General features: G+C 45.7%; 1 protein-coding gene across 8 annotated transcripts in view; it reads right to left on the bottom strand.

The window, feature by feature from the left end:
• Nucleotides 1-18,540, bottom strand: part of FRYL (FRY like transcription coactivator) — a 768,252-nt gene that overhangs the window by 374,084 nt on the left and 375,628 nt on the right. For all 8 annotated transcript variants that reach the window (XM_033945802.1, XM_033945793.1, XM_033945809.1 and 5 more), the window contains 2 exons: nucleotides 10,174-10,231; nucleotides 3,520-3,611 (listed from right to left, as the gene is read on the bottom strand). In XM_033945802.1, coding sequence (XP_033801693.1) covers nucleotides 3,520-3,611; nucleotides 10,174-10,231 — 150 coding nt within the window. The remainder of the gene's footprint in view (nucleotides 1-3,519; nucleotides 3,612-10,173; nucleotides 10,232-18,540) is intronic.

The following is an 18,540-nucleotide window of genomic DNA, read 5'->3' as shown; positions in this document are numbered from 1 at the left end:
TCAGGGTACAAAAATAGCTTGAGTACCTGATTGTAAAACCGCTTAGATAACCTTGATTGGCGGTATATAAAAACCTAATAAACTTGAACTTGAAACTTCTTGATTTCGACATGGCATGTTTCGTTACTCTGTGTCAGTTTTCAGTCTTTCTTCAGTAAGTAGTTTGTATCTTTTTTCTTTTTTAGAAATATACCGTCCATTGCTGTTCCTTTAGCAAAGAACAGTTGATTACATTGCTGGCTGGTTTCCTGACACAGAGTAACGAAACGTGCATGTCGAAACCAAGAAATTAAGTTTTAGCAAAGTTAATTTTTGCACATATTTAACAAATTGGAGAAATTCACCATTATAATCCTTTGAAAAATGTTTAAAAATCGGCTTAAAAGTATGAAGGATTAAGATGTATCCTTGGTGGAATATATAATCTGGTGGAATATGGTTTGCCTAACTGCAAAATATGAGCGAGTGGCTGCTGAAAGAACTAATGCAATGTCTTCTTTTATCAAAACATGGCAACCGCTTGACATCTAAAGTAAAACACCTATATAAGTCTTCTATATAATATCCTTCTACACATTCACCTTTTCTCAGCTTTAGTGTACATCCTAACTGTAGTTTTCATGGTACCACTATGGTACTTTTCAGATTATTGCTAATGATGTTACAATTTTTTTTCTTTTCTTAACTGTTATTATTTTTCTTTGCTATACATATGGGAAAGGGAATTGAATCTACTGGATAGAACTTGCCACAACCAACGGATAAGTTAGAGTCTCTATAGGTCAAAATTCCGGGAGCAAATGGACCGGAAATGAGGATAGGCATCTACTACCGACCCCCAGGGCAGTCCGAAGAAATGACGGATGAGATTAAACGCAACTGCAAGGGAGGCAACGCAGTTATCATGGGTGACTTCAATTATCCGAGGATAGACTGGATCCTAGGCACCTCCGGCTGTGCTACAGAAACCAAATTCCTGGAAACTGTAGGCGATTCCTTCCTGGAACAACTTGTCAAGAAAAATACAAGAGGAAACGTAATTCTGGACCTAATTCTAAATGGACTGCAAGGATTGGCACAAGATGTAGAAGTAGAAGGGACCCTTAGAAACAGCGATCACAATACGATCCGCTTCAACCTGGAAATAGGGGCAAAACATTGGTCCAGAACGACGGCCACGGCGCTAAACTTCCGAAAAGGGAATTATGAAGGGATGAGACACATGGTGGGGAAGAAGATTAAGAAGAGGATAAACACTGTAAAGATGCTAGAGCAAGCTTGGTCTCTTTTTAAGGATACAGTCATAGAGACGCAAAATCTATATATACCGCTTATCAACAAGGGATCAAAGAGGAAAAAGAATAAAGAACCAGCATTGCTTACTGTAGAGGTAAAGGAAGTGATCAGAGACAAAAAAAACTCATTTAAGGAATGGAAAAGATCAAAAACAGATGAAAATTGGAATAAGCACAAACAACATCAACGCAGGTGCCATAAGGCGGTAAAAGGGACCAAAAGAGACTATGAGGAAAAAATAGCCAAGGAGGCGAAAAACTTCAAACCGTTCTTTTGATATATTAAAGGGAAACGACCCGCAAATGAAGCAGTGGGACTGTTGGATGACCAAGGAATAAAGGGAGCGCTAAAGGAGGACAAAGCAATCACCGACAGACTAAACACGTTTTTTTGCGTCTGTATTTACCATTGAGGATATACACAGCATACTGGAACCCATTAGGTTATATGCTGGGAGTGAAAACGGGAAACTGACAGGGTTAATGGTCAGTCTAGAAGAGGTATGCAGGCAGATTGATAGGCTTAAGAGCGATAAATCCCCAGGACCGGATGGCATCAATCCGAGGGTCATCAAGGAACTGAAAGGGACCATAGCTGAACTGCTTTAACTAATAGCCAATCTGTCGATCATATTGGGAAAAATTCCGGAGGACTGGAAGGTGGCAAATGTTACGCTGATCTTCAAAAAAGGTTTGAGGGGAAACTACAGACCGGTGAGTCTGACCTCAGTACAGGGAAAGATGGTAGAGGTGCTGATAAAGGACCACATCATTGATCACCTTGACGGACACGGGCTGATGAGGACCAGCCCGCACGGTTTCAGCAAAGGCAGATCTTGTTTGACAAATTTGCTGCACTTCTTCGAAGGACTAAAAAGACAGATAGACCCGGGCGACATTGTATATCTGGCCTTTCAGAAGGCGTTCAACAAGGTTCTGCATGAACTACTTTGGAAAATTGCGAGCCATGGAATCGAGGGTGAAATGCTCACGTGGATTAAAAACTGGCTGGAGCATAAGAAACAGAGAGTGGGGGGTAAATAGACAATACTCGGACTGGAAGAGCGTCACCAGTGGGGTGCCGCAGGGTTCGGTGCTTGGGCCCGTGCTCTTCAACATCTTTATAAACAATCTAGACATAGGTATGACGAGCGAGGTGATTAAATTTGCAGATGATACGAAGTTATTCAGAGTAGTGAAGACACAGGGGTATTGCGAAGATCTGCAACATGACATAATCAGGCTCGAGGAATGGGCATCGACATGGCAGATGAGGTTCAATGTGGATAAGTGTAAAGTGATGCATGTTGGTAACAAAAATCTCCTGCATGAATACAGGATGTCCGGGGCGGTACTTGGAGAGACCTCCCAGGAAAGGGACTTGGGCGTTCTGATCGACAAGTCGATGAAGCTGTCCACGCATTGTGCAGCGGCAGCGAAAAGGGCAAAAAGAATTCTAGGAATGATAAAGGGGATCACAAACAGATCGGAGAAGGTTATCATGCCGCTATACTGGGCCATGGTGCGCCCTCACCTGGAGTACTGCATCCAACACTGGTCGCCGAACATGAAGGATACGATACTACTCGAAAGGGTCCAGAGAAGAGCGACTAAGATGGTTAAGGGGTTGGAGGAGCTGCCGTACAGCGAAAGATTAGAGAAACTGGGCCTCTTCTCCCTTGAAAAGAGGAGATTGAGAGGGGACATGATCGAAACATTCAAGGTACTGAAGGGCATAGACTCAGTAGAAAAGGACACGTTGTTCACCCTCTCCAAGGTAGGGAGAATGAGAGGGCACTCTCTAAAGTTGAAAGGGGATAGATTCCGTAACAAACGTAAGCAAGTTCTTCTTCACCCAGAGAGTGGTAGAAAACTGGAACGCTTCTTCCGGAATCTGTCATAGGGGAAAACACCCTCCAGGGATTCAAGACAAAGTTAGACAAGTTCATGCTGAACAAGAACGTGCACTGGTAGGGCTAGTCTCAGTTAGGGAGCTGGTCTTTGACCAGAGGGCCACCGCGTGAGCGGACTGCTGGGCATGACCCAGCAGCGGCAATTCTTATGTTCTTATGTCCCATAAATGCTCCCAATATTTCTTAAAATTTTATAAGAACACTGCTGAAGTTTGAAATGTCCAAAATAAGTGAACATGAAAGACAGCATGGCTTATTTATATATAATGGAAAATAGGATCAATGTCCTCCGATTAAGCTAATATAAATACCTGTGACTAATGACACCAGCATCTGCCAGCAGTTCAAATATTCGTACCAGCTGAATTCGTAAAATATCTCGACGCCTGCGCCGCTTCATATTCTATTCAGTGAAGAAAGACAGTTAAGAGATTATAATAATTTGTACATTCCATAAATTTACAGAACATGTATGTGTATATACTAGGGCTATACATCGATTAAAATTTTCAGCCATGTTTTTGGTTTCAGTCGAAAATGACCATATGTCCAGATTAGAAGCATGTCAAAACGACAAAGAATACCCACTGGTATCTAACAAACATGGAAACACAAAATTAGCAAGTTAAGTGCTTTTTCATATCAACATTTTACTTCTCTATTTACACATTATATTTATTGCACTTGGTGAAGTACATTTATCATGCTGTTTATTTTGTGAAATTCATGCACTTAAGAGTGGAATGTGTGAACATGTTTCACAGGACAAAGAAGGTAAAATTATGTTCTTACCTGTTAATTTTCTTTCCTTTAGAAGCAGCAGATGAATCCAGAGACCAATGGGATAGCTCACATCTACCAGCAGGTGGAGATAGAGAAACTGATTAACAGGTGTACTTATTTGCTGGCACTCCTCCTGTCTCATCAGTATAGCTCCTTGCCCAAGCACATTTAACCATCAATAGGTATAGCATGTAAAAAACTTCTTTCCCAGAACACATCACGAACAGCAACGATACAGAATACAATCATTAACAACACCCAATCACTAAAAGTCGCACACGAAAAAACCGACAACCAAATACCAGAAAGGGTGGGGCTCTGGATTCATCTGCTGCTTCTAAAGGAAAGAAAATTAACAGGTAAGAACATAATTTTACCTTCCTTAGCAAAGCAGCAGATGAATCCAGAGACCAATGGGATGTAGCAAAGCAATCCTTAATCTGGGTGGGAAGCAAACGCCGCCTTCGCAACGACCGAAGCATCAAAAAACCCCTATCGCATGTGCCCGCACATCCATGCAGAGACGCGGAGAGAAGGTACTCTCGGAAGACCAGTTAGCCGTGAGACAAATCTCCTCCAAGGCAAAAACCCTCTGGGCCGAGCCCAAGAAGCAGCCATCGCTCCAGCGGAATGGTCATGAAGTTCAATCGCCACCCGCTCCCCCGCCAGTAGGCAAGCATAAAGAATGTCCTCCTGGACCTAATGAGCGAAGTAGGCATCGGACACCGCCATATGCCTGAGGCGTCCCTTGAAGAATATCAAAAGGAGATATAAACAACTAACAGTTGATAGAACCGAGCTCGCGGAGAACTCGACATACGTATCAAAAATTGCAGTGAATAAAAGCACTGCTCCCAATATCCCCTCCCAGGAAGAAGGAAGGAAAAAGCGAGCCTGACGGAAAAGAAAGGATGACACCCTCCTAGAAAGAAATAGTGGTACCAGCCGAACTGATACCCCATATTTTGGAAATCAGAAATAGGAATACCCGTTGAACAAGATCTGCCACATAGAAGATTGCAGAGCTGAAGCCATGGCCACAAGAACACCCTGTTCAACGGCACCGCCCTTTGGAATCCCCAAAAGACAAGGAGGAAATAAAGCCTTCGGTAAACTGCGAAGAAATACGTGAGGAATGTACTCCAAATCGTGCTCTCCATGAGGTGCCTGAACATCCCGCACTCTGTTTAGGGACTGAACTATATAAAGCTGAGAAGGAAACGAAGAGCAATCTATCCAGTCCTTGTAACAAGCTAAGAAAGGCTCCAGAAGCGGAAGGGAATTGAACGCTAAGCCCTTGGCAATACACTTGTGTCAAAAAAGGAACTCTGGAGTGGTTCAAACGTGAAGAAGCGCCCAAGAAAGGAAAAATCCCTCCAACAGGAAGCAGAAGCCACAGGAGATGTCCGTAGCACCTGGATAAGAGAAGAAACAACCATCTTCGCATAACCCGCACACGTCAGCCAAGCTTAACCAAAAAACTAGGTTGTAATACTACAGTAGTACAAATATCCATGTGGATCGGACCCTAGGCGGGCAAAGCCGGAGATGCCAGGAAACTTCCTAGTCCAGCTGTCAAAAGACTCATCAAATCCGCATCGTAACGATGGCGCCGCCAATCCAGAGAGTCTACAAATACTGTGCCCAGAAAGCGAGCTCGAAATGGCGAAACCAAGCCATCATCAGCCAGCGGAAAACACTGAAAAAGAGGAGGCAGAGGCGAGAAAGGAGCCATGCAGCCACCCCCTCTAACTCCCACTCCCTGGGCCTGCTGAAGAAGCTAGGAAGCTTAGAATTGAGAGACGAGGCCATGAGGTCTAGGTCAAGGAGAACTCACTTCCATACAAATAGCCGGAACGCCTGAGTTAAAACTCACAATATCCAGAATGGAGAAGATCTCACTATGACTAACCTGTACACCATCACATACAAAACATGAGCCATGCTCAGATTACACGGAGAGAAGTCTAAAGAAACCCATTTCCTGACCCGGAAAATGAGCTGCCAACTGAAGAGTCAGATGAGGGTCCACCCAGGAAGTAGGACCCTGACTTAACCCGCTATGGAGTATCTCACCTACAGCCCAGGCTGTCGAGAAAAACCACCATCACAATACTGACTAAAAGGAGCTTCAGCGGAATACCGGAAGAATGGCCGAAGCCCCAGAAAGGTAGCCTGACCATGCTCCAGAGCAGAATACTAAACAAGTATCGAGTCGCCTCTCAAGACCAGACTGGTGGATCTGAGGATGGCGGACACTGAGCCCCCCCCAAACCCGCCAGGTCGGAATGTCTGGGGACCAGAAGCCAGTCCAGCAAAGACCGAGGCATGCACATGAAAAGAAAAAATCACACTGAGCAATGCTTGAGAACCATACCAAAGAATGGGAGCTCCGAGATACCGGGAACCACCGGAATAAAAGCGACTGCTGGAGCAGTATAACGGGAAAGCAATCCGAAGTTCTCAGAGGCGTCAGTAACCTGGCTCCCAGAACCTGTACCGAAACCCATACCTTTGGTCACGGATATCGAAGATGAAAACAAACCTGAGACTGGGCCCCATCACCTTAGTCCGTGGGAAGAAACACATGTCTTTCCTATATGAATACCAACAACTCCCTGATAAACCCAAAATTATCACCGGAGAAAAGAGTGCTGTGTAAATTCGACGATTCACGGCCCAAAGCACTGAGGCACAGAAACCACCCGTTTCGTGCCAGTCAAAGGGCCCAACTGGAAGACGGCCGAATCAAGCATGCCGTCCAAAAGGAAGTAAGCGAATCGCCCGGCAGTGCTGGCAGTGCCACAACGGTACCACTGCCCATCTTTGCAAAAAGGATAGAAAAGCCTGGGGGAGGCAAAATGTCCTATGCCAAAACCAAAAGCACAGCTCCAAGAGAGGCAAGCCAACCTAGTTCTGAGGGAAAATTCAACACACAGGGAAAATGTAACACATAGTGAAACACAAAGCATTGAGCCTCCAAGAACGAACCGGAAACCTGAGGAAGATGCAAAGTTGCAAGCATCCCGAAAAACAAACATCCACAGCCCCCTGAGCAAACATTATAGTGTCATCCCCCTCCAGAAAAAGCCTGAAGAGACTCAGGAAGAAGCTAAGAGCCCCTCAGAATGCAGTGCAGAAGGTCAGGGAACATCCGGATGAGAACTTGAAGAAGAAGAAAGAAACTCTTCAAGGAAAACTCAAGTTTGACGCAATGCAAAGAGGAGTATATTGGCATCATGAACACAGTACAAACTCACCGTAACGTGAGCGAAATATGTAAGGCCTCCAAAGTGAATACCCACGAGACTCAATCAAGATGCTGCATCCACCGTCCCGTGGAAAACAGCAGACTAACAGTAACAGGTATAGACAAAGCTCCCATCGTTAATGAGAGCTGCCGGGATAATGCCAACAGCCATATGGCACGTGCTCTTCCGCAGGTTAATAGAATAGGTAACTGGCTCCTGGTGAGAATGAGCTGAATAGCCCTGTCTGGTTGGGGTGCCGTCTAGCATGTGTCATGAGCAGAATCAGGGGCGAGGCAACAGGCATAGAGCGTAGGACACCCTAAGCATGTGGAAGAAGAGGAAGCTGGCCCCTAGCCATCATCAGCCCCATAGACCTTGCGGTGAGATCGGAGGGCTGCCTAGTACGCACCAGGAGTATAAAGCGACCTCCATGTGATAAGCCTTAACAACCAACAGACCTCAGAGACACCCAAACCCCCAGGAAGAAGGGAAGAGCCAACCAGCCCCAAGAGAGACCCCTCACATGGTGAAGAAGGAGTTTAATAGCGCTACCAGACCGATGCAGCGCTGTACAGAGGAAGAAAGATCAATGAAACCTCTAACATACATAGCTCCTCCACCCTTCAGGGACCCTGAGAGAGACAAGAAACGCCCTGTAAGAAACATGGGAACTCTCCGGGCACTTCACTGTGCCTACCGATCACCCACGACATAGAAAAAAAAACTGAGTGTCGGCGGCCACACACAGCAGAAACTTCTACTGTAATTCCCTAGAGACATACCAGGACCGGCCCAAGAAAACTAGCAGCCTATCAGCAAATGAAGCTAGTGGAATACACACAAACACACAGCAAACTTGAGCACTGCCCCAAGGGTCAAAGCTGCCCTAACAGCCTCAATGGACCGGACCCCGAACCGGATAAGCCCAGGAACATGCTGAAAAGTCAGCAGTATAAAAACGCTCCCCGAACACACAGTGGCATCGCCGCTTTCAGAGGAGACCCAAGCGCGGGAAGCTACGCACCAAAATCTGTCGGCTCCCAGAACCGCTCTGCAACACAGACCCGGAGCCCCGATATGAAACAGACACCTAGCCATGGCCGAAATATCTGAAAATACACCGTGGGGAGGAAAAGAAACAAAAGCCGGCGCATGAACTCAACAGCATTGGAGAACAAGCGTACGCCGTTCGCACTCAGGGAAGACCCGGCTCCCGGACAGTGACCGAAGAACACACCCGGAGCCGATCTCACCTCCCCGCGGCCACACTGGGAGCCGTGCAAATATGCGTCTCCCCAAGACAACACCGGGAGCCGCCAAATATGGCCCCCCCCCACACTGGCTGCTTGTAACGCTGAGGAGGAACAGCCCTAGAGACTCACAACCACTGCAGCTCTTATTGCCAGGGAAAGAAAGAAGCGTGTGCTTCTACCACGTGGGAAGGCACCGGCTCCCTTAACCAAGCATAGCCCTGCACCGAAGCCACTCCGGAGAAAACCAAACGTTTCCCCACAAGAAAACAGCGGCTAACAAAAGAAAAGTACTAGCCAGAAGAACCACTTAACAGTGAAACAACCGAGCTCACCCCAGCACAAAACAGCACCCGCAGGTCAAATATAAGAAGAGTTAAACATATACTCACAACCTTGTAAGGAGAGCCAGTTGCTCAGCACTAGTAGGGCAGAAATACTCTACGGGGAACCACCAGCATTCATACCGGCACAAAACAGCCCCGCAGTTCCAATACAAAGTGAAATAAACATATACTCACCACCTTGTTAGTAGTGCTGGCAAATGCTTAGTACTAGCAGGGCAAAACATTAGCTGGAAGTCCCTTTTTTTTTTTTTTTTTTTTTTTTAAGGGAAAGAAGAAAAATTAGGGACAAAGGCAGACCCTCTATCATCGGAGGGAGGATTAGGCAGGGACAAGGGGGGGGCCCAAGTGTAACCTCTAAAGCCGGCCCCGTTTAGCCAGACACCCCTGTCTCACTGAAGAGAAAAAATCTCAACAGGAGAAACAGAATGGCAGTCTCACTGAAGAGAAAACCTCAACAGGAGGTAATAAAGTTCCAGTCACAGCCAGAATCCAGGAGCTAGTTGAATAGCGACTTCAACCTGCTGGGAGATAGAGAATACTGATGAGACAGGAGGAGTGCCAGCAAATAAGTACACCTGTTAATCAGTTTCTCTATCTCCACCTGCTGGTAGATGTGAGCTATCCCATTGGTCTCTGGATTCATCTGCTGCTTTGCTAAGGAATTAGTTCTATTTTTCATCAATCAGCTATATAAAATAAATAACAGAGTTCTTTTAGACTAGGGGTAGGGAGCCATATTCTAGTCGGGTTTTCAGGATTTCCCCAATGAATATGCATTGAAAGCAGTGCATGCAAATAGATCTCATGCATATTCATTGGGGAAATCCTGAAAACCCGACTGGAATACGGCTCTCGAGGACCGGAGTTCCCTACCCCTGTTTTAAACCAATGATGTTGTTCATAGTCCCATGATAAGTGTCTTAAAAATCTTTGGATACTTGGGCATTTGAGGGGGGTTTTTCTCTATAATTTTTCAGATATCACTATATTTCGTTTTGTGTTGCCATACTAGAAGCATATCATGTATTAGAAAAGTCAGAAGGTAAATTTAGAGATGTTATAGCTTATAGACTCACTTTGTACTGTAGAGACACAGTATATTTTATGATATGTTGTGACTTTTTGATCTGTTCTGTTTGGGTATAAAATCAATAAAATATTATGATGTCAGATGATGTTAGCCACAAGTGTCAACTATCACCCTGCTTGTCTTCAGAGCTTTTTATACTTTTAAGAACTGAAAACAGCAAAACATGAAAACATATCAAACACAGTTATCTAGGTATTAGAGGAATATCTTTGCATTAATAATAAAAATGAATTCAGTTAATTACCTCTGGTCTTCTTTCAAGTGCTTCTTTAATAATAGGGTGCAATTCTTCTATTAGTTCCCTAAATATAAAAAAAATAAAATTATACATTAATATATATATTTAACAACACTTATGTTCTAAAATAGTCTTAATGGATCAGAACAGCCTTAACAGGTCAGACCAATGATCCATCTAGCCCAGTAGCCCATCCTCATAATGGCCAATCCAGGCCACTAGCACCTGGCAGAACCCCAAAAAGTGGCAACTTTCCATTCTACCGATCCAGGGCAAGAAGCTGCTTCCCCCATGTCTGTCTCAATAGCAGATGCACCAGAAAACTATCCAAACCTTTCTTAAAACCAGCTACATTAACTGCTCTTACCACAACCTCTGGCAATGCATTCCAGAGCTTAACTATTCTCCAAGTGAAAAAAAGATTTCCTCCTATAGGTTTTAGAAGTATTTCCCTGCAACTTCATCAAGTGTCCCCCTAGTCTTTGCAAATTTTGATGGTGTAAAAAAAACCACTTGTGCCCGTTCTACACCACTCAGGATTTTGTAAATTTTATTCAAATCTACCTTCAACAGTCTCTTTTCCAAGCTAAAAAAACTCTAACCTTTTTAGTCTTTCCTCATACGAGAGGAGTTTCATCCCTTTTATCATCTTGGTTGCTCTTTTTTGAACCTTTTCTAGTTCCGCTGTATCTTTTTTGAGATAAGGCAACCAGAATGAAACGCTATACTGAAGGTGAGGTCACACCATGGAGTAATACAGAGGTGTAATAACATACTTAATCTTATTAACCATCCTTGTTTTAATTATTCATAGCATCTTGTTTCCTTTTTTGGCCACCACTGCACATAGGGAGGAAGGTTTCATCATATTGTTTACAATGACACCCAGATCATTTTCTTGGGCACTAACCCCCAAGGTGGATCCTATCATCTGGTAACTATGATTTGGGTTATTCTTTCCATTGTGCATCACTTTGCATTTGTCCACATTAAATTTCATCTGTCATTTTACACAATCTGCATGTGTTTTAACAATTTTGAACAGTTTGGTGTCATCTGCAAATTTAATCACCTGATTTCCACATCATTTATAAATAAGTTAAATAGCACTGGTCCCAATACAGATCCCTGTGGCACTTCACTATTTACCCTCCTCCATTGAGTAAGATTGTCATCCAATCCAATCCTTATGTTTATATACCGAATCATTCAAGTTTCAAGTTTATTAGGATTTTATATACCGCCTATCAAGGTTATCTAAGCGGTTTTTACAATCAGGTACTCAAGCATTTTCCCTCTCTGTCCCGGTGGGCTCACAATCTATCTAACGTACCTGGGGATATGGAGGATTAAGTGACTTGCCCAGGGTCACAAGGAGCAGTGCGGGGTTTGAACCCACAACCCCAGGGTACTGAGGCTGTAGATCCAACCACTGCGCCACACACTCCTGGGGGCTCGACTCGGTTTACATTATTATTGTAAAGAGAAGAACATTGGGACAGAAAAGGTGTCAAAGTTTATTAGCAGTCATAATACTAATTTGGATTTATTATATGTTCATCTAAGGCCTGTTGAAAGAGAAGGGATTTCCTAAATAGATGGAGAGAGGTAACAGATCTAATTTCATAAGAAAGTGTGTTCCAGATAATCACAAATATGTATGCAAAAGAACGAGAAATATATCCCATGGCCTTAACACCCTTGACAGAAGGGAATGAGAGTTTAAGCATTTGAGATAGTCTTGTTCCTGTAGGTCGTAGGGAATTAAATGAAATGGCAACCAATGGTGTAAAAATACCATGTATAATTTCAAAAATTATACTAGCGCATTTGAATTCAATTCTGAAATGAAATGGCAACCAGAGAAGTGCCCTCAACAGAGGTGAAACGTGTTCAAACTTTTTTATTTCCAAAAATCAGTTTGTCCGCCGTATTTTGGACCAGTTGCAACTTTTTCAAACTACCCTTACTCAGACTGGTGTACTAGGAGTTACAGTAATCCAGCTGAGACAATATTATCGCCTGCACTCTTTTCTATCCGTAACCAATTCCTAATCCACAACTGAACAATGCCTCTTATCCCATGACTCTCTCATTTTCATAGGAGCCTCTCGTGAGGAACTTTGTCAAAAGCTTCCTGAAAATCTAGATACACTACATCAACCGGCTCACCTTTATTCGCATCATTAGTCACACCTTCAAAGAAGTCCAGCAAATTGGTGAGGTAAGATCTCCCTCGGCTGAACCTATGCTGACTGTCACAATTTTATTTTTTATAATTGTTTCCACTATTTTGCCCAGCACTTACCGGCCTCTAATTTCTCAGATCTCCCATGGAGCCGTTTTTAAAAATTTACATAACATTGGTCACACTCCAACCTTCAAGTACTACAGATGATTTTAGCAACAGGTTACAGAACACCAGCAGATCAGCAATTTCATATTTGAACTCTTTCAGTACCCTGGGATGTATACCATCTGGCTCAGGTGATTTATCACTCTTTAATTGTCAATTTGGCTTAGTATGTCTTCCAAGTTCATCAAGATTTCTTTCAGTTCCTCTGCATCATCACCCTTGAAAACCATTCCTGTTCAGGTAGATCTCTTACATAAGAACATAAGAACTGCCATCTCCAGATCAGACCTTCGGTCCATCAAGTCCGGCGATCCGCACACACGGAGGCCCTGCCAGTAATTACACCTGTCGTAATTTATAGTCCACCATATCCTTATATGCCTCTCTTAAGGAGATATGCATCTAGTTTGCTCTTGAAGCCTAGGACGGTCGATTCCGCAATAATCTCATCTGGGAGGGCATTCCAGGTGTCAACCACTCTCTGAGTGAAGCAGAACTTCCTGACATTAGTCCTGAACCTGTCCCCCCTTAGCTTCATTACATGTCCTCTAGTCCGTGTCAAATTGGACAATGTAAATAATCTTCTCTGCTCTATTTTGTCAATTCCTTTCAGTATTTTGAAGGTCTCGATCATATCCCCACGCAGTCTCCTTTTCTCAAGGGAGAACAATCCTAGTGTTATAAGTCTGTCCTCGTATTCCAGTTTCTCCATACCCTTCACCAGTTTTGTTGCTCGTCTCTGCACCCTCTCCAGCAGTTTTATATCCTTCTTTAGGTAGGGAGACCAATGTTGGACGCAGTATTCCAAGTGTGGTCTGACCATTGCCCTATAAAGCGGCATTATAACTTTCTCCGATCTACTCGAGATTCCTTTCTTTATCATGCCCAACATTCTATTTGCCTTCTTTGCCGCTGCCGCGCATTGTGCCGACGGCTTCAGGGTCCTATCTATCAGTACACCCAGGTCCTTTTCTTGTTCACTCTTCCCCAGAGTTGCACCTGACATTGTATACTCGTATTCCTTATTCTTATTGCCTAAATGCATTACCTTGCATTTCTCCACATTGAACTTCATCTGCCATTTCTCCGCCCATGTTTCTAACCGACACAAGTCGCTCTGGAGTTTCTCTCTATCCTCCTGCGATCTGATCGCCCGGCATAGTTTTGTATCGTCTGCAAACTTGATGATCTCACTGGATGTTCCTTCCTCCAGGTCATTGATATAAATATTAAAAAGGATCGGCCCAAGTACCAAGCCCTGGGGTACACCACTAGTCACTTTCTCCCAGTCGGAGAACTTCCTATTTATGCCCACTCTCTGCTTTCGGTTTTCCAGCCATTTGCCTATCCATCTTTGTATATCCCCCTCTATGCCATGGCTTTGTAGTTTCCTGAGAAGTCTTTCATGTGGAACTTTGTCGAACGCTTTCTGGAAGTCCAAGTATATTATGTCCACCGGCTTCCCACTATCAATTTGCTCGTTCACGGTCTCAAAAAATTGGAGTAAATTCGTCAAACATGATTTCCCTTTCCTGAACTCATGTTGACTGGGTTTCATCAAGTCGTGTGCGTCCAAGTGCCGGACCATGCTATCCTTGATCAGTGCTTCAACCATCTTGCCGGGGACAGACGTAAGACTCACAGGTCTATAGTTGCCCGGTTCCCCTCTCGATCCTTTTTTGAAAATTGGGGTGACATTCGCTATCCTCCAGTCGTCCGGTATCTGTCCAGTTCTGATAGCAATGTTACTTACCGTAACAGTTGTTATCCAGGGACAGCAGGCAGCTATTCTCACTAGTGGGTGATGTCATCCGACAGAGCCCCGATACGGACATCTTGAAAGCATGTCTTGCTTGAAGAAACTTAGAAGTTTCGAGATGCCCGTACCGCGCATGCGCCAGTGCCTTCCCGCCCGATGTACCGGGCGTGTCTCCTCAGTTCAGGTAGCTAGCCTGAGAAGCCAACCCAGGGGAGGTGGGTGGGACGTGAGAATAGCTGCCTGCTGTCCCTGGATAACAACTGTTACGGTAAGTAACATTGCTTTATCCCAGGACAAGCAGGCAGGTATTCTCACTAGTGGGTGACCTCCAAGCTAACCCCAATGGGATGGTGGGAGAGTTGGCAACTTAAGAGAACAAATTTTGTAATACAGTTTGGCCAAACTGTCCATCCCGTCTGGAGAAAGTATCCAGACAATAATGAGAGGTGAAGGTATGAACCGAGGACCAAGTGGCAGCCTTACAAATCTCCTCAATCGGTGTCGATCTGAGGAAGGCTACAGAGGCTGCCATTGCTCTGACCTTGTGGGCTGTGACCTTACAAGGAAGGGATAATCCAGCCTGGGCATAGCAGGAAGAGATACAAGCCGCCATCCAGTTAGAGATGGTGCGCTTCGATACAGGTCGTCCCAACTTGTTTGGATTAAAGGAGACGAAAAGTTGAGGTGCAGTTCTGTGTGGCTTTGTGCGATCCAAGTAGAAAGCCAGAGCACGTTTACAGTCCAGAGTGTGCAAAGCTGATTCCCCAGGATGAGAATGAGGCTTTGGAAAAAACACTGGAAGCACGATGGATTGATTGATGTGAAATTCAGAGACCACTTTAGGTAAGAATTTTGGATGAGTACGGAGAACCACCTTGTCATGATGGAATACAGTGAAGGGTGGATCTGCCACTAAGGCCTGAAGCTCACTGACTCGGCGAGCTGACGTGAGGGCCACCAGGAAAACCACCTTCCAGGTGAGATACTTAAGAGGAGCCGTTTTGAGAGGTTCAAACGGAGGCTTCATAAGAAGAGACAGGACCACATTGAGATCCCAAACCACAGGAGGAGGTTTGATAGGAGGATTGACATGAAAAAGTCCTTTCATAAATTTGGAAACCACAGGATGAGCAGACAAAGGTTTCCCCTGTAGAGGCTGATGGAAAGCCGCAATAGCACTCAGGTGGACTCGTATAGAGGTAGACTTGAGACCAGACTGGGACAGGTGTAGAAGATAGTCCAATACAGACGATAGAGAAGCTTTCTGAGGTTCTGTAGCATTGGAAATACACCAGGTCGAGAATCTCGTCCATTTTTGGGAATAGCATTGTCGAGTAGCAGGCTTCCTGGAAGCCTCCAAGACCTCCCTCACAGCTTGAGAGAACTGGTGAGGGGTTATGTTGAAAGGAACCAAGCTGTCAGGTGGAGAGACTGCAGGTTGGGATGAAGCAGTGAACCTTGATGTTGAGTAAGCAGTGAAGGAAACACTGGAAGAAGTATTGGCTCCCTGCTGCTGAGTTGAAGTAGAAGGGAGAACCAAGGTTGTCTGGGCCACCGAGGAGCAATCAGGATCATGGTGGCATGGTCTGATCTTAACTTGACCAGAGTCTTCTGAATGAGAGTAAAGGGAGGAAACGCATAAAGGAAGCGATTCCCCCACTCCAGTAGAAAGGCATCTGCCTCGAGGCGGAGAGGAGTGTAGATCCTGGAGCAAAACTGAGGCAGTTTGAAGTTGTGGGGCGCTGCAAAGAGGTCTATCTGAGGCGTTCCCCACTGAGCGAAGATCTGATGAAGGGGTTTGGAATGGAGCGTCCATTCGTGAGGTTGGAGAAGACGACTCAATTTGTCTGCCAAGACGTTGTCCTTCCCCTGAATGTAGACAGCTTTGAGGAAGGTGTTGTGGCGAACCGCCCAATCCCAGACTCGAAGAGCTTCCTGACAAAGAGGGGCCGAGCCCGTGCCCCCTTGTTTGTTGACATAATACATGGCGACCTGATTGTCTGTGCGAATAAGGACCACCATGTCGTGAAGGAGATGCTGAAAAGCTTGGAGAGCATTGAAGATGACCCTGAGCTCCAGAAGATTGATTTGATGGAGTCGTTCCGTAGTGGTCCAGAACCCCTGGGTTCGCAGACCATACAGGTGGGCCCCCCAGGCATAGTTCGATGAATCGGTCGTGAGAACTTTCTGATGGGGAAGAGAGTGAAACAGCAAACCTCTGGATAGATTCGAAGAGGTCATCCACCAGAGAAGAGACTGCCGTAGAGCAGGAGTGACGACAATGTGACGGGACGAGTCGGACACCTGAGTCCACTGAGATGCCAGGGTCCATTGAGGAATTCTGAGATGTAGTCTGGCAAAAGGCGTCACATGAACTGTAGAGGCCATGTGGCCCAAGAGGACCATCATGTGTCTCGCCGAAATGGACGGGCGAGAAGACACCGACTGGCAGAGTAGAAGGAGAGCATCCATGCGTTGAGGAGGAAGGAATGCTCGAAGTTGAATGGTATCCAGAACAGCCCCGATAAAGGGGAGAGACTGAGTGGGCTGAAGATGTGATTTGGGGAAGTTGATCTCGAAGCCCAGACTCTGCAGAAAAGAAATTGTAGTCAAGGTCGCCGAAATGACCTCTGGAGCCGACGGTGCCTTGATGAGCCAGTCGTCGAGGTATGGAAATACCTGGAGACCCATGTTCCGGAGTGCAGCGGCCACCACCACCAGACACTTCGTGAAGACTCTGGGAGACGAGGAAAGGCCGAATGGAAGCACTCGATACTGCAGATGTAGATGTCCCACCCGAAATCTGAGAAACTTGCGGGAGGCCGGATGTATCGGGATGTGAGTGTAGGCCTCCTTGAGATCCAGAGAGCATAACCAATCGTTTTGCTCGAGTAGGGGGTAGAGAGAGGCAAGGGTCAGCATGCGGAACCGCTCCTTGACCAAAAACTTGTTGAGGACTCGAAGGTCCAAAATGGGACGCAGATCGCCCGTCTTCTTCGGAACCAAGAAATACCGGGAGTAGAACCCCCGGTTTTGCTGATCTACTGGCACCGGCTCGACGGCTCGAAGCCGAAGCAGAGCCTGCGCCTCCTGTAGAAGAAGAGCGGTCTGCATCGAGTTGGAAGGATACTCTCTTGGAGGGTGGTCCGGGGGGACCCGTTGGAAATGAAGAGAGTATCCCTCTCTTACGATGGTAAGGACCCAAAGGTCCAAGGTGATCGACTCCCATTGATGATAAAAATGGTGGAGTCGACCCCCGATGGGAAAAACAAGGGAAGACAGAACGTCGGTTATGCTCCCTGGAAGAGAGTCAAAAGGGCTGAGTGGCCTTGGGTGCAGCCGGCATCTGAGGCTTCTGCTGAGACTTCTGTGGAGGTTGCCTCTTCGCAGGCTGTCTCGCTAGGGGAGCCTGTCTGGGTTGATAACGCCTCTGGTAGATTTGAGGCGGTCTAGATGGACGAGACTGTTGAGGCTTAGGCTTAGGACGCAGAATGGATTGAAAAGACTTCTCGTGGTCCGAAAGCTTTTTAGTGACAGTCTCGATAGACTCATCGAATAGATCCGCTCCCGCACAAGGCACATTAGCCAATCTGTCTTGGAGGTTCGGATCCATATCAATAGTGCGAAGCCAGGCCAGGCGACGTATGGCGACTGAGCAGGCCGCAGCACGTGCCGAGAGCTCGAAGGCATCGTAGGAGGATTGCATCAGCTGCAGCCGCAACTGGGACAGGGTTGCCACCACCTCCTCAAACTGGAAACGAGCTTCAGCATCGATGAAAGGGACGAACTTGCGGAGGACCGGCAAGAAGAAATCCAAATAGGAAGAGAAGAAAAAATTGTAATTGAGCACTCGAGTCGCCATCATCGAATTTTGGTAAACTCGTCTACCAAACTTGTCCATCGTTCTCCCCTCCCTGCCCGGAGGCACAGAAGCGTAGACCTGGGAAGGGTGAGAACGCTTGAGAGAAGACTCGACCAGAAGAGACTGATGAGAAAGTTGAGCTCCCTCAAACCCCTTGTGGTGAACGATGCGGTATCGAGCATCCTGCTTACTGGGAACCGCAGGGATAGAATACGGTGTCTCAAAACAGCGCATGAAAGTCTGGTCCAGCAATTTATGCAAAGGAAGCCGAAGAGTCTCCGCCGGAGGGTGAGGCAAATGCATCGTATCCAAATACTCTTTAGAATATTTAGATCCAGTATCCAAAGTCACATCTAAGTCATCCGCCATCTGTCGGAGAAAAGAAGAGAAAGACAA

Source organism: Geotrypetes seraphini, chromosome 1 (genome assembly GCF_902459505.1).
Source record: "Geotrypetes seraphini chromosome 1, aGeoSer1.1, whole genome shotgun sequence".
In the NCBI taxonomy this organism is placed as follows: Eukaryota; Metazoa; Chordata; class Amphibia; order Gymnophiona; family Dermophiidae; genus Geotrypetes; species Geotrypetes seraphini.
Note: the sequence above shows the minus strand (reverse complement) of the source record. Positions and strands in the feature narration are given on the sequence as shown.